At 34.1% G+C, this 17405-nt stretch overlaps 1 protein-coding gene across 1 annotated transcript in view; it reads right to left on the reverse strand.

The window, feature by feature from the left end:
• Window positions 1–17405, reverse strand: part of auh (AU RNA binding protein/enoyl-CoA hydratase) — an 84266-nt gene extending 66861 nt beyond the window's left edge. The window contains exons 1-4 of the mRNA XM_006626921.3: window positions 17143–17405; window positions 15822–15889; window positions 15648–15735; window positions 124–210 (exon numbers count right to left, since the gene is read on the reverse strand). Coding sequence (XP_006626984.3) covers window positions 124–210; window positions 15648–15735; window positions 15822–15889; window positions 17143–17386 — 487 coding nt within the window. The 5' untranslated portion in view covers window positions 17387–17405. The remainder of the gene's footprint in view (window positions 1–123; window positions 211–15647; window positions 15736–15821; window positions 15890–17142) is intronic.

The raw sequence follows: 17405 nt of genomic DNA on the forward strand, positions 1-17405 counted from the left end.
GTTTAACTGTTAAATTCACAGTTATATCACTCACTACGCAGGATTACCAGTGCTACCCAAAAGTGGTATATGCTGTAAATTATCTCCGAGTGTATAATTGAGATTTTTTGCAATATACTTTACCTAGTTCATTCATTAAGGCTCTCGCTTTTGAAACAAATGGTCCAACTTCACTGGGATGCATTTTTGCCCTCTCCTTTAAGTCAGCACCTACACAAGAAAGAAAGTAGGATTAGGTGAGAAGAAACTTGAATTCCTATACCTTGCACAGTAAAACAATAGAATATTCCTTTCTATACAATGCTTTACTACAGTATATTTATTTAAAAACGCATTATGTACAGTAGATTTTAACAGCTATGCTTTTACGATGAACAAATCCTTATATTTTAAATCCTTAAAATGTCTTAAATGCCACTAGACCTTTACTTTTAACTTTTTATTCAGCTATTTCTACCACAGAAGACAGATGCGGACATCAAATCTGTTCCATCCCTGACCACCTATTGCACTCATCTTTCCAAAACCTCTTTCTAGACTGCACCAGTGATTCCTACGCTGCCTCCCCTAATACATTAAAATTACTGCGGTGCTTGGTACTCACTACAGAAACATTTACATGGTGTTCTGTGAAATTTTAATACAATATTATGACCATGCTTTTTTTGTTTTATTGCAATGTCATGAATAAGGCATAAAGCATTAAGCATCTACTTAATTCTCAAGTACTAATTTCAAGAAATCTATACCTGTTGTACAGATGCAGCCACTCAGAACGCACATCAGTTCTTATTACCATGTTTGCAGTATTGGGGCACAGTATGACCAAAGAAGATTGCTAGGTGGCACTTGTGGTGCCTTAGATGTTAATAAAACAATTGCTTCATTTAATGTTTCTCTACTGTCTCTATATCCACTTATGTAACTAAAGAAAACTTTTGGTAGCTGAAAATAAAAACAGTATAAGTATAACATCTCTGAAAGTATTAGACTACATTAAATTATTAATTTAAATCTATTATACCTAATGTACATACAGCAGCTGGTAGTGGTAGCATAAAATAAAAAAAAAACATATACAACAGTATTCCACTTCCCTTACTGTGATTATTTCAGAAATGTTTTGACGTGCTCATTCTAAATTTAAGTTTAAGAGCTATAATATTTTAACATTTTCAGTGAATACTTGCTGTTGTTATTGTTGCAAATAAGTCGTAGTACTTTTTTAAATCCTCTAAATAGGGAATATTCATCTTATTAATAATTATTAAACAACATTAATCATGTTGTTGATTAACTAAACGAAAATTTTCTTAGCTAAAAATAAAAATCACTGAAGTATAATAAGGTCTCTGAACATCATTAACAATATTAATTTAAGAATAACAACGGACAATAATACATGTATAGTGGCATCTAAAAATAAAAAATAAGGTAGGTATTATTCCACCTTCTTCATAAACATTTTCTGCACAAATATCTGTAACTCAATCACTTCCTGTGGTTATTTTGGGAAGGTGTTCACATGCTCCTTTTACTTCATCAGTTATAACAGAAAATCAAACACCAATCGTCATTGCATTGGTGGCTCAGAGGTAGGATTCTACTCGAGAGGGACCTGGGTTCAATTCCAGCCAAAACCCAAGCAACCTTTTTAATTAACTGCCACTTGGGCATAGTAAAGACTTCCTATCACAACAAAATAACATGCAAACTTTTTTTTTCTCCACATTTCTGATAATTTTATTTATCACAGTATGTCAAATATTAAAATAATATTAATAATTAAGTAATATTATGAACACACCTCCAGACCACCAATGTGGGTTTTTATTTTCACTCTCTGCTCTACATCTTCAATACGGATTCCCAATAGTCACTGCTGCAGCTTTAGGTAAGTAACTAATTCCTGTGAACACCATAGGACAACATCCTGGACGTACCTACGTCTCCTGGTTGCTAATGCACCTTACCTAAAAGCAAGTTATGGAGTGCAGCAAATTCATTCAAATGACTAAAAGTTTTGTTTTAATTACAAAGAATTTAAAGTTACTACATCTAACATGATGTTTGTATTATTTCATATATCACAGTCTGTGAAATATTTACTTTACATTCATGATCTCTTAACCCCATAGTAGTACTGGGGACCTATCCCATATTACACTGAGGAAGTGAGAGAGTAACGTAAGCCCACTCTCCCTGGACAGAGTAAGAAAGCAATTTGGAGGCATTAATTATTCAGACACCTAAGTGGTGCTGGATACAGAGAGCCCATTCCATTTGGTTTAACCCCACTTGGGTCTTGAATGACCATGGAACTTTAAACCAATGAACGACTGTAGTTCCTCCAGATAAAACAGGCAGCACAGGGCCCAGAAGGGGCTCCTCCAGGACATTCTCAGACTCATCTCGGACAATCACGTAACGGCCAGTGTGTCCGAGTGCCAGGACTTTACTTTGTTCCAAGAGTCAAGAACAGAGGTTGCCAGCGCATAACCAAAGGATGCCCGAGGCTACCCCAGCAGCAAGCCTCGTGAACCCACCACGAACACTCACCTGATCAATGAGTGAACTAGGGTCGGAACTGTGGACAGCTGAATCTCAGGATTCAGGACTAGCGCTGAATCGGGAAGGACCGAGTTTTCTTCCCGTCTAAAGAGTGTGACTTGCTTGGATCCACAGTCACTTTTCATGTGCACAAACTGTGTTGCTGAGTTATCCACTACAATTAATAATTGTCCCAGTAAAGGCACAAACCCCTACACTATGAACTACAAAAAACATTACTTCTGAAGCCACAAGGAAAAAATACGAAAAATAAAACTGTACAAAACCAAAATGTTTCAAATTTCAAGAGTCAAGTCAAGTATAGTCAAGTTTAACTCTCTTGTAACAATCATGTTGTTTCCAAAATATTAAGCTTCTTAATTTATGAAGTATTCTCTGTCACATTCAAATATTTCTTAAAATTGTGGGGCTGGTGATATATGCAATTTAAAGATCAAACAGTGGCATCTAATTATAATATTTCATTCAAAATATAGTAATACATTTAATAATAATGAGTGATGCCACATCCTGAAAAATAAGACGTTATCTCGGGAACTAAATGTGATGGGAGTCATTGTTTATGCTGTTTGTAGTGCGGGGGGGGGACTTTATAGAGCTGCTCTTGAGTTAAATTCCCAGGGTGTAATCGGTGTGGAGCTTGCATGTTCTCTCCATGTACACATGGCTTTCCTCCCACAATAAGCGATACTGTCCTGTCAAGGATGAATCCTGGCTTGCACCCATTTTTTGTCACCGGTTTGTACTGGATAAAGTGGTTAGAAAATGGATGGACTGTTGAATTTATGTAAAAACACTCCAATTAAAATGCAACATGGGAGATACTGGCTTCAAAATTTGATCACTTATACCTACAAATATTTTCAAATACTACTGAAGTCTGTATATGTCATTTGGTAATATGGTAATTGTTTTATAGATTTGTTACTAAAACTACTTAAAAGTTTTATAAACTACTTAAAGTTAATATATAGCGCCTTTTTAAATGTGTGGCTCGACAGAAGGGTTGAAACTTTAAACATTCAAGGATTCAATGATAAACGGATCAGAATCACCTTTATTTTTAAAAAATCAACACTGCTACGAATGACGGCAGCTGGTCAAAATCTTTAATAAAATATAATTAGCTGAAACACCAATTATGGTGGTTTTTGGGGAGAGTTCTATTTTACTGTTCACACAAACGCACGTTTTAAAACATCAACCACATTAATAAATTAGGAAACAAAGGCTACAATTCCCGATGTCTCACACACGGGAATCACATAAAATCATATCCACAGATATTGTATGCAATGAACTGCTGTATGATCAGCATACTGTATAAATATACTGTATATAAGTAAATACAGTATAATAGTGTATAAATACTGTATATACAGTAAATACAGTATAGTTTTAAAGACACTAAAGTACAGTATCAAAATCTAAAGCAAAATTGTTTCCTTATTACTTGTTGCTGAAATTAGCATTAAAAAAAAAGATTTTAATGCCAATGTAAATGTGAAAAAGCACATCGTGTTCACAACTATTTTTTATATAGCCAGCTGAGTAATTTGGTTTTGCAGACAGCCCTACTTTCTTTTTTAAAATATTAATTTAATATTTAACATACTGTAATATAGAGTATACAATTAATAAAGTTATAAAGTAAACAGTGTTTTGAAAACAGGCGTTATCAGGTGTCTTCGCAAATGCTTCCATATGTCACTTTAAGCATTCACGGTCCCTCCTGGTGGTTTAACAAGTAGTAGAGTTCTGCAACAAGAATATTCTAAAAAAGCAAGGTGCAATATGGTATGTGGAATGTATTGTGCTGCATTATTCATCGTTCATTCTGAATGGCTGGATCTAAGTAATCTACATTCCAAGCCTAAAATCTAAATCTAAGCAGCCTTTTAAAAAGAACAAATATTCCTTATACATGTACAGTTAGCTTGTGTACAAACCAGACTCTTTCTTATCACAAGGAATAAAAAAGATCTCAAAACACAATCTTTTGTGTCTTACTTTAATTAGATACTGCTACATTCAGTAACAAGTTTCAGTACTAATGTTTTTGTTCTGCTTGTTAACACATGCTTGTTAACTGCAAATTAACACCAGGGTGTAGACTTTTATGCAAATTGGTTATTTTGAATCTAATTTTCAAGAGCTGATTCATTTTAAAGATGAGTCACTGAATACCACAAAGAATATACTGTATAGTATCAGTTGCCCATCTGGTCTTTTAAATTAAATTAATATATGTACTTTACACAAAGTCTATTTTTTCAGTTTAACAACTCTTTTGTTTCTTTAAGAAAACAGCACAGTTACACAGTTATCTGAAATACATTTAAAACAGCATGGTGGTTGTTTTCTTTCTTTCATGCAACTGTATTCCACTAACTACTTTTAATAATATTTTTCAAGATACACTGTTTAACATACTGCTGCACTAGCAAGCAATATAATTTTTTTGTCTGCCACTTTTCTGTATATTTACAGAATTAACACATTTTCCAACACATGAACAGCACTACAGCAAAGATTACATTTCTGAACTGTAAATATTTTGAAACCATAATCCTGATTGTTTACTCTAAGAAAGCAGAATAATTTCCAGAAGAAACAGATAAGCTCAATAGACCAAATTTAGCCAATTTTAATTTGCATAGATAAAATGCAAATATTCTGTTTGCCCTTGAGGGTAGAAAAGACTACATTTTTTTCACTGCATTGCTTAACTAAACACCTTTTCAATTCAATTCAATTCAACGTTATTGTCATTAAACTTACACAGGTACATAGTATAATGAAAAGTGTTTCTCATTAGTCACTCAGGTGCAGTATATAAATAGGACAGAAGATAAGGCAATAGACAGTTACACAATAGCAATAACAGTAACATGTAATAACATGTAATCAAGTAATCAAAACTGTGCAAAATTCCACAAACAGAGAAAATATAACAGGACAAAAGCCTTTTGTTCATTTGCTGTTTTATTTGCGGTAAGGATAATGACCTGTTGTTACTGATTCTAGGCTTCTCTACCACTTCACTTAAAAAATTGCAATAATGCATTGAACTGTTAACACTACAGATCTCAATGAGATTCTATGACCAAACTTCCTTATTTGGAGTTTGAACTTTTTTGACAGCTTTCACTCATCTCATCTACCACTCCTGCCTTTTGAACCAAATCCACAACATTTTTTTGTATATGAGCCAATCAAACGTTTTATCCCAATTGCAATAATACAACCGGACACCAAATAAGTCACAAAAACTTTACAATTTTCCATTTCATGTCCTAGTATTTCACGTCTTTTTACTGAAATCCCTCAGAAGAATCAGGAGCAGAGTCAGTTTGGCCTGATACAACAAATAATTCACTCAATCACTTACTGTACATGTATAAGAATGTTCTCCTTAGTAATCATTAGCAAAAAAAAAGTTGTATTTATGTATGTGGGCTCAGAACTACTGCATTTGTCCATGATTTTTTTATGGAACTCAGGTACATATTGGAAACTGCCCCTCCAACTCATAAAACCTTGATTTCTGTAAAATGCACTCCACAAAACCCAACCACATAGTCATATCTTTCTTCACAGAACTTTAGAACAGTCCTCTGCAATGAAACTTTAATGATCTTACTGTAAAGACAAAGTAATTGATATTTCAAAGGTTCTAGTCCTTAGTATTAACCATTAATCGCACCTGTTTTTAATAGTTACGTTCCCATAGTAAAGATTCATGTGTGAATCAAGAGGTTTAATGACAAAAATATCCTTTTTACACCATGAATCATCTTTCCTGTTAAACACATCGCAAGGTGTAGATAACCGAACAAAGAAACTAAGGAAACGAGTCATCAACAAGGTGATCACTAACATACACGGTATAATGCTTCTCTTGTTTGTCTTATGGTGTTCCAAACACTTTTCCAGAGGTTCCTACCTGGCCTCATCCATACTTTCCAGATTATTAAGCAGTCCTGGTGATACATACAGTGCCTTCCAATGATGTCTTATTTTGTTGCTTTCCAGATGATGTATATACATTTTTAAAGTGTTCAATTTGAACATCCATGTTTTATTAAAAATAGTCACTTTTTAGATTGAAAAGAAGATAAATGTCAGCAAATGTAAAAAAAATGCATACATTTGTAACTCAACAAAAAGGAACATCATTGAAAGGGAGTGAATACTCTTGCAAGGCACTCTAAAAACAGGAAGTTTGTTTTTACTTTACTAAGACTTTAGCTAAATATGGCTATGAATAAATTAGACACTAAGTGTTCTTGCTAAATAACTACTGTTCCTAACAAAACCCAGACGTTTCATCAACAATTCAAAGCATCAGGGTAGTTATTTTTTAACACGATTAAATGCTTCCTGTAAATGTATTTTTTTACAGATCTATTTAAAATACTTGCTATGTGACAGTAATGAGTTGTGCTGTATAAGAAATGCTTGAATTTTAATTTTAACACTGTAAAAAACACCAAAGTCATATCTGAAGTATGGAAAACAGAAGAAAATATAAAAGCATGCAGCTGTGCTGTCACTTTCAGGAAACACTGACAAGGGTGATACCTCTGTTGTAGCAGAAGTAGATTCTTTTTTTACAATATGTTTCAAAAACTAACGTCACACTTCAGTACGCATCATTGTGTAGGGACTTTCAAACCAACTAAAACCCTACATAAATCTTTTAAGAGAAATGTATCTAATGTTTCATTTATTCTGAAGCCTGATGACAAAATTCTGATAAATTAGCTTTGTCATCACTACGAAATTCCTTTTGGATTATTTGATTTTTAGCTTGACGTACAGTATATGACTGCACGCACTTAATACTTTCAATATTAGACATTCTGATTATAACATAAAAAAGAGTTATCTCATTTTGTTATTTTAGCTAGAAAAACACCACCAAGAGGAAATGTAACAAAAGAATGTTTTATTGTTAGAATTTTAAAAACCACACTCAAGACTTTTGTATTATTTTACTAATATTCAAATATCATGAAAGTCTAACTACACAGCTTATACTGTATTCAAATATGCCACTAATTACTTTACTTTTTACCAGATTCCTAAATTCCTAAAAGTTTCCAGATTCCAAGAGATTCCTAAAGGTGACAAACAGAAAATGCAACAAAATTTCAGATTAACTCGTTCTGCTACCATTTACCCCATCACACTAAGTGGAAACTAATGCACAAGAACTTTAAAAAAAGGTTCAAGAACACTTGCAAACTAAGCAAACCAGACTTGCCAAGTAATCGCTAAATAAAATTTTGAATACTGTAGCTCCAGAGGAAATGAAAAACACTGCCACATTCCTTTTCATACTGAGACTTTCTTAGAAATCTGTGTGTCAAAAAAGAAGTGAAAACAACCACAATGTGTTCAAGTGAAACACTTTAACCTTTACTGTGCAATAAAGTCCCTACTAATACAGCACATAAAGCTATTCCAAAGTATGGATCCTTCTAATAATTTCTAATAATAAAAAAATATATAGTTGATTACTTATTTAAATCTAATTTGTTTAATACAAAACCACAATGTGTTCAATATCATATATACATAATATACTCAATATATTAATGAATAGATCAAACCTATTCAAGGAAGTCACCAAGGTACAGTCAATCATTTATAAAGTTTTGCAAATCTCTTAATATTTGCACATCCCTGATACAACTATTCAAAATCACAAATACTCACATTGTGAAGCTAAATTAGATCACAGACCTTAAAAACCACTGCCTCATGAATAAGCTTCAGCATTCAAGGAAAACAAGCTCCCATAACAAGCTCGAGAAATTATTTAATTCTATTTGGATGAGAATTCATATAACTCAAAGACTCATCTCATTCAAGTTCCACACCCAGAGGTTTAGTTTGTTTTTAACACTTTAACTAATAAAAATGAAAAAAAAGATAATAGCAAGGTTTTTACAATTATTTAGTTCTTCTAATGGAACCAAATTCCAAATCCTTTTAGTGTTAATTTTTAGATTCAATACTCAACATACAAGAGGAAGTGTCCCAAGCCAAAAGGCAAAGTAAACCAGAGACCCAATTTCCAAATTCTTTCTTACGCTAAAATATTTCCAGGGAAACAGGAAAAACTGAACTACAGAATAAGTCACACCATTTACAACTGGAAAATACTTCCACAATGCACAGAATCACGTCACAAAACAGATTTACTTAAAACTGTTGCACTTAAACCTAACAGGTTTTCACTCAGGGAACAAAGATTGTCTTCAAATGTTTCTCCTTCCTTAGGACAGTAACCTAAATTAACATTAAAAATTTTAGGAAATCTGTAAAATAGGAGTAGTATATTCTAGTTTATTTTCTTTTGAACTGGGACACTCTTTTTATTGACAATGAAAATTACTTATGGACTTTGACTGTGAACCATTGTGTGTTTTTAATTATTTTTTTTGCTACTTTGTCCATAAGCAACCCTGCTCTATTCACCACTGCAAGTTTTGGACACTACTATAAGTGAAAACATCAGCAAGCAAAATGTGAGAGATGTTACATTATTTACCCATTTGAGTGGTTTATTTATTGCAGATATTTAGCAATACAAGGTTTTAATAATATTTCTATGGCTTTGTTACATTTAATCTTTTTGCCTGGACATAGACTGTTATATGGGACCTTTAAATCATGAAAAGATGCAGAAAACAAGTTAAAAATCAGACAGGATCATCCACAAATAAATGTTGTGGCACACCCCACACGTCACTGTCCTGAGCACATAATATTAGAAATAATTTTTAATCAGAGTTTGCCTTGAATAGCACAGTGATATTATACTGGCAGGAATTAATGGAACGCCAAGCTCTTGCTCAGTTGTTTGTGAATTTTTGGATGATATCTTTTTTTTCTTAACATCTTTCAAATATGAAAACTCTCACAACAAGCAATTCCCATGTGAACAGTCTCATGAGTGTGGCTTCTGTCTGACAGTATACACTGAAATTGCAACATGACACTTGGGTGCTCTCTAAAATTAATCAGGAAACAATATTTAAATTGTCTGTTTTTTTATGTTACTTTGCCAAAATTTTGCAGCATGACTGAACAAGCACCACTGAGACATGGCACACAGGTTGAGAAACGCTGCTCTAGATGAGAAACTGCATAATGGAACAAGGCCAGATTGGTCCAATGAACTGATGTCCATGAATCTACCATACATATGTACCAATATAACCAAAAAGAATTGGTCATTTTCTCGTCACCTACACAAATAATGATATACCATTACACATCAGAAAACAAATGGCAAAGCATGGAGTACAAGCACCCAAATTCAACAGTGGTGAATAAAATCAAGGATAAAAGTTGTGTGGGAAAATAATTTATAAGAATCAGAGCCAAGCGATTCTCACGTAACCGTAAAGGGACTCCTAACATGGTGGGTACAATCTTGAGATTCCTCATGCAAAATAAAGTTTTTTTGTGTTTAGGAGAAATACAAAAAGTCAAAGTGAGATGTGGCAAATTTGTTCTATATAGGGAAATTATAATGAAAACCAATGTAAAGTCACTTAATAATGTGTTGACCCACTACATGCAGCCATTATGGCCTGTATGCAATGCGCAATACAGTGTAAAATTAAAATTCTGCAGGAGGGAAGCAGCATCATTCTTCCATGAGAAACTCTACCAACTTCCACCTGATTGAAGAAAATGGAAAACACTGTCTCAGCCTTCATTCCAGGATATCCCATAAAGTCTCAGATAGATTCAGATCTGGTGATCTCATGCTCGTTAAACCAACCGGGCTACTGTCATCCTAAAAGACATCCCCTCCAGGCAGAAAAGATATTCTGCAACATTGGGTGAAGGTGATCACTCGGCACCATTAAGTAGCGATTAGCACTGACCTTGTCTTCCAACAGAAAGAGCACACACAAACCATTCCAGGCAAATTCACCACACAACATTATTATGGAACTCCCAGCCTGGGTTGTAGAGTTCTTTAGGTTGGCAACGCACATCAAGGACATAATGAATGACTATTAGTCTAACCGTATCAAAAATACTCATAATTCCTACCTGTGCTCTTGGCACCACTGGACCACAATCTCTCAAAGATGCACTGCTGGTGTGATGACAGATTTATGCACAGCAACCCAACTACGGTATCCTGAATTGTCAGATCTCAGTGGACCATTTTTGATGAAACTGCCTGTTCGTGGCCCAGGATGAAATTAGCAGCCCTCTGATCTACAGTTACCCTGTTTTGCCTTGCACTTTGATACATGGATGTTTTGATCCTGTAGTATGCACTTTCGCCCATGTTTGCTCTCTGCAGAATACCATGGGAATACCCATATAAATTACTTTGTTTTTCTAAGCAGACATCACCTGAGACACCATTACTCATGAAACATTACGAAGTAAAAGTTGGTCACTGAAGGGCTTGCCAAAAATCCCTAACAATCATTATTCTTCATAATTCATAATTCTTAATCATAGCCAGATTATAGGCAACTAGGATTGTCCACCATTTTCTATACATGACCCTATGCTGGGATGTTATTTAGTTTAATTAACAAATGAACCACACCTCTATGGAAGTCCTTTGAACATGCGTGGCATCCCTCATTTATCCAGATGCTTCCACTTTTTTGTCCAGTACTTGTAGGGGTAATGCCCCAACCAGGATACAGAGAGTACTACAACTGCAGGCCATTGTGTCTTTACATACCCTCACATTGTACATGAACTGAAAAACATTTTAAGGATGCACTGAAGACCATAATTTTATAAGATGTGACCATAATCCTATTTTAAATGAATGGTTTATAATTTTCTTATTCACTGAATTTCAGTTTGTATCCAACTGCTTCTGTGGAAAGACTCAGCACTGAATAGAATTACATTTGTTTTAAATGTTTTACTATTGTCATAATATTTCTAATGTACTTCAGGATTCATCATGATATCTAAACCTTGGAATGAGCTTGAAATGTAATCTCTCAGTTAGATTACACTGACCTTTCTAGCCTCTAGTGAAGACAAAACACCCCACCCTCTAATAGTGAAATTACAAAACCGAGGGATCTTGAAGGAGGAACATGAAAAACACCAAAGCCAAACTATTTTGTAAAACCCCATGCTTGAAAAACATTACTCATGTTTCCTGTAAAAACATATGGCAAAAAATCATCTAATATTGTGATCTGCTATTCCAAATTATACTAAGCATATAAAGAAACTGAAACCTTTATTTCTATATTGTTTTAAAAATAAAGTATAATGATGTTTGTAACTGATTAAATGCTTTTGATGTTTCTTTTATTAATGAATACACTTGAGAGGCTGTTTCACACTTATTAGATCACCTCACACTATGACTTTCACAGCAGACCCCCTGTTGATCAACACTTTTGATAATGTTACTCAACATAATCAATTTACCCATGTTGTGTCTGTTCAACAAAATGTCATCACTCCTACAAAAGGGATTTTGTCATCATCCATGAACTTTAAATTTGTTGCAATTGTAAATTACACATTTCTGTTGATTCCCAGTGCATTGTATACCTGAAAATTTCAACATACTGAATATAAACTGAAAAAGTACTATTAATTTTGGGGCTTTAGATAGTGAACAATATCTAGCCTAATATTATTTACATTATAAACAAATTATGAATATTCTTGTCTGAATATTAAATAAGATAAATATTGATCAAATATAAAAAGCACCAATATAATGTGAATAATGTATTGATATTAAGGAAACTACTGATGATTTTGTATCTTTCCCAGAATGTGTCCAGAAAACTCATTGGGTTATTCATTCTCCATTGCTTTACATAAGAATAAAACTGACCTGAAACAATGAAAATACAAACTGTCACTTTAGTTACAAAGAGACAAGTGCAAATTTCCAGTCTGCAGGACATACTTAATAAACAAAATCTGCACTTTAAACAAAACATCGTAATTCTGTCACATCCTGCCTGATTTCTTGGATCTGTCTTTAGTCAGAGATTAAAAATCTCTACCTCTGTAAATTTTATCAAAAGCAAAATGATATGCTGGAGGTTCAATCAAGATATGTCCTGTTATAGTAGAACTACTAACATATTCAATCTCTGTTATAAGATTCACATCCTGTATTAACAACGTGATCAGTTCATAAATCAGTCATATTCATTTTTCTGTCACTGTAAGAATTTTTACTTCAAATTAAGAAAGGAAGCTTTTCTCTTGTGCCATTTAAAAGTAATTCAACAAAACAATAACTTGTACTTATAAGGGTTTATTAACGATAGCTAATCAGATTTGACAAAATTACTTGTGTGTTCCATAATACGAAATGAAATGACTTGATATTACAAATTAAATACTATATTAAAAACAGATTTTATACATGGATAGAGGAAATCTTAAATGACAGACAGTGATCTTTAACAGCCCCCTTAACCATTAGCTAGATTTTGGAAATTTCTGTGACATAAGATTAAAAAAAAAACAAGAGAATAACAAATACTTATATAAATATAAAATTATAGAAATAATATCTACAACAAAATTGATAGAATGCCAACTGAAGAGCAGACAGCAATTTCATAATACTGCACTGCCAAAAAAATTATGTTTTTAAAATAAACCATTATAATCAGTAAGCTAGAACTTCAAAGCCAAAGTACAGGGTGAAGTGTTACTATGCCAGTGTTAAAGGTTATCAGAAGCAAAGGCCAGCCTAACCAAGCACACCTGGCTATCTCTCTTTTAAACACTGTAAAGACATGGAAGCAAAAGTATCATCAGCAAACAGGTCAGATGGAAATGCATCTGCCATCCAGCAGGTTCATGCAGACCTGTGTCAGCCCAGAAGTCCCACACATGAAGAAAACCCCTTGACAAAAGAGTACTGTATGTGATCCTGTGGAAAATACTTCTGAGTTATCACCTTACAATACATGAGACAAAAACAGAGGAATGTAGTAGGAATGCTTATACAGACACATTGCATTGAGAGAAATCTAAGAAATAAAAAACTTTGCTGCCCTCGCAGGATTTCCAAAATAATGCATCAGCATGATGCACTGTGTTGTAGGAGGTGGGTGCCATCATTCAGATGGCAGGTTCAACAGGGAGCAGAGCAACTCTTCTCCTCGAGTACCATGTTTCTGTTTTTTTTTTATATATATAATGCCAACCAATTATTAAAAGAAGTTATAAGAATAAGATGTTACATCAGCTGTTTTCCAGGTCTTAATCGGGTCCTAATTTAAAACTGTAGGAAGTTAGGAATTCAGGGATTGCCTGATCTTGCATTAAACCAAAGTTCAGATTACTTTGTCATATCCCATGGCACTGTGTGACTTAGGGTCTTACCCTGTCCTCAAGCCTAAATTCTTCTCTGTGCTCCCAACAATACGGCCTATGACACACCTAGGCCTTATCCACAAGATCAGGAAATACATCTTTAAAATGTAAAGTTGTGGAGCAACAAGCTTCCAAGAAGCCATGAGCCTAACTGCTGTGAAGAATGTTATCATCTTGTGCTATGAACGTTCTGACCCACCATGAAATCTGAACACTTACTGTAGATTTGCAAGACAGAATAGACGGATGAATTTCAAGTGTTCCGTTTTGAATTAAACTTTTTGAATATCACTAAACCAAGTTGTTTAAAAAAAACTTTGAAAAACCACATGGCTGTTTAAAAATGAGTGTACAAAAAAAACAAAATGTAATGCTTCAGGTATTTAAGGTTTATTTACTAGGCTCAATATTTAAAAAAAACCTCACAAATGTTATAAAGAAATAGGAATTAATATGTTCTGTAGACATTTTGCTCTTAAAATTTTGTTTATGCTTTTTTATTCATTTGAACATTTTGGCACCTTTAACATGTTATGCTGAAAAAGTATTTCTTTATGCAACAGTCAACAATACAGAAACATCTGGAGGTGTGTATGGAAAACAGCAATACACAGGAACAATGTCAATTTCTTAGGTAATACAGATAATCCTGTTTGGAAAAGCATTGCTTATCTATTGATAAGATTTATACCACACTAAACACATTAAAGCAATTTTATACTTCCTTATGTAAAGGAAAATCTGCTGGTGATCTCACATGTAGAGAAAGTTAATTACAATTATCTAAACTATCAGCTTTTTTCAAATATTGCCATCTGAAAACATGCACTGAAAAACCAGCTCCTGTAAATGTAAAATACATTTTCTATCAACACAAAAAGAGTGGAAAACAGACTGTTAACGTCATTACAAACAGCTGTTCTGAAATCTTTTGACAGGTGGTGGTAGTGGTAGTGGCAACAATAACACTATATGATGCTGCTACTGAATGTGAAGTATCAAATCCTGTTTAATTAAGTCATTTCTAATGAAAAGTGTTTTCTCCTAATCCTTGAGAATTGTTATTGATCCAAAGCACATTTTTAGAATTTCATCATCTAGAATTTCCTGCATGCTTACCACATTACTGCTTTTTATATCCGCTACATTGCCCAGGAAAAACATGATTTGAACAGAAAGACAATGCAAAGTGATCAGCATAAAATACAAAAGCTGGCTGTCTTCTCCTTAACTCTTTACAAGCCACTGGTGACTTCTGTCAACTCTATTAAGATCAGCTGGTCAAAATGAGCAACTTGAATTTCAATCTACAAATATGGAACACAGCCATTGCTGACATTTTTTATGTAAAAGATTACTTTGTCCACCCTTAAAAAGAACTGATAGCTCCATAGTGAAACAAAGGCCTAACATCTGCCAAGCTAGACTGTAGGCGTTTGCCTTAAAAGCATTCTGCAAACATTCCACTTTGCACCTAAGTCAATCATATCAGCTTTTGAGATATTTTTAAAGTTCGATACCCTGTAGGTAACAGCAGACATTAGGGTAATTTTGAACAAGTAAACTTTCAAATTCAATAAATTGACTTCTGAAGTAATCAACAAGCATTTTCATACATTGATACCATTAACATTCATTTTAAACTTCCATTCAAATATAAAAATATAAATAGACCTACCAAAGGTCAGTTGAAAACCACTTACCAGCACAGAATATTCCAGGCACCAAACTGCATATGATGACTGTCCGAACACGTTTATTACTTTTTACTGCATCTACAGCCTCAGTCATCTGGAAAACAAAGATGAAAATCTGTTAACTTAAAAATAAACAGGGGGAAAGATCACATAAGAAACCTACATACAGTAGGGACTTACCATTTTAACAAGGTTTTTACTTATTGCATTCTTAGCCTTTGGTCTGTGTATTCCAAGCACCACAATTCCTAAAAAAGAAATCAAAGATCTGTATTTATACATGGCTCTAAAAAGGCATGTTTGTCACAAAAAAGCAAGCCAGAGGAAATACAAAAAAACTATCCACACTACAAAAGTCCACTCATATTTTAATTGGAGCAATTTTATAAATAAAACATGATTCTATGTGTCATTCCATATTTTATGTTAAACTGAACTGGAAAAAATGCATCACTCAACATTTCAAAATATATTCACCCAGCTGTTTCTTTCATTATAAAATGAAAACCATTCAATGCAAGGAAAAGATTTAATAATTTGTTGCTGAGAATGTTGCTACAGTTGAGAAAACCCTTGGTAAATTCTTGACTGTAAGGTTTTAAAATCACCAGCATGAACAAACCACAATTTTAAAACTGAGACGTTAACATACTAGACAGATGACCCTTTTGGCTAAAAGCTATAAAAGCCAAGTGCGGTTTTTGAACAGTAGGGTTAAGCCAGTTCTGTATTCTAAACTCATTTGTTCTTTAAAAAGATCAGATTTGCTGAACATGCACTACTAATATTTAGGGTACACAACTGGTCTTCTAACCTATAATAAATTCCAAATCTTCCATCTCCAAATTTACCTGACAAAATGATTCTAGACTACCAGGGCCTCTGTCTTCTTCAGCAAATCCACAAATTAAACACGACACGGGTAAGCATAAACACAGTTAAATTTCTCTACCCCAGAATTAAACCTAAAATGTCTGCACCACTAACTCATGAATGTACATAAGTGAGCACCTATTGAATGTGCCATGTCTTCTGCCTTACTTCCCATAAGCACTAGCGACAGGCGGTTCACGGTCATTAACCAGGAGGTAACCATCACAAGCAGCAAAGCACGAAACATAAAATTTCACAAACTGAGAATATCGTTGAAAATAATATGTGTGTGACATTGTAAGATTTTCACGCAGAATAATTATTGCTGAATATATTGAAATGTATTACTTCATTGAGTATTGCTTCTATAACTTTCAAAATACTTTCTATCAGATATCACGTAACTATTTCAAAGCTAAGCATTTCAAAGTCGACGCACATTTTGTTAGCTGCATAAAATTGTGCAGTCAAATTAAACTGCAATTCGTGCACATACTTAAATCACTTTCGGTACTTCGTTTCTACATACATATTGTGTGCAAACAACGTGCAGCACAAATGATTGTGTGGCAATATATTCACTAACTGTGTATTCGGTCAGGCTGTTTAACAATATTAATCTCTATACCTGAGTCCTCTCCATCCAAGTACCTAACGCTCAGGTCGTCTGCACCACTCGACTTGGCCTCTGAGCTGTAAAGTCGACCCACTGTACCTCCCCCAGGTCGAAGTCTTTGCAATTCGTTTGTGAGGAGAGCATGGTAAAGGGATTTTGCATTCACGTACAGCCTACGAGCTCCGTTAATGCTGGGGCATAATGTAACAGACCGAAACGTCCGAGACAGAACTCCACTCCCAGCCAGAACCGCCATACTGCACTGCGTGTCTGTG

This window comes from Lepisosteus oculatus, chromosome 3, assembly GCF_040954835.1.
Source record: "Lepisosteus oculatus isolate fLepOcu1 chromosome 3, fLepOcu1.hap2, whole genome shotgun sequence".
Classification (NCBI taxonomy): Eukaryota; Metazoa; Chordata; class Actinopteri; order Semionotiformes; family Lepisosteidae; genus Lepisosteus; species Lepisosteus oculatus.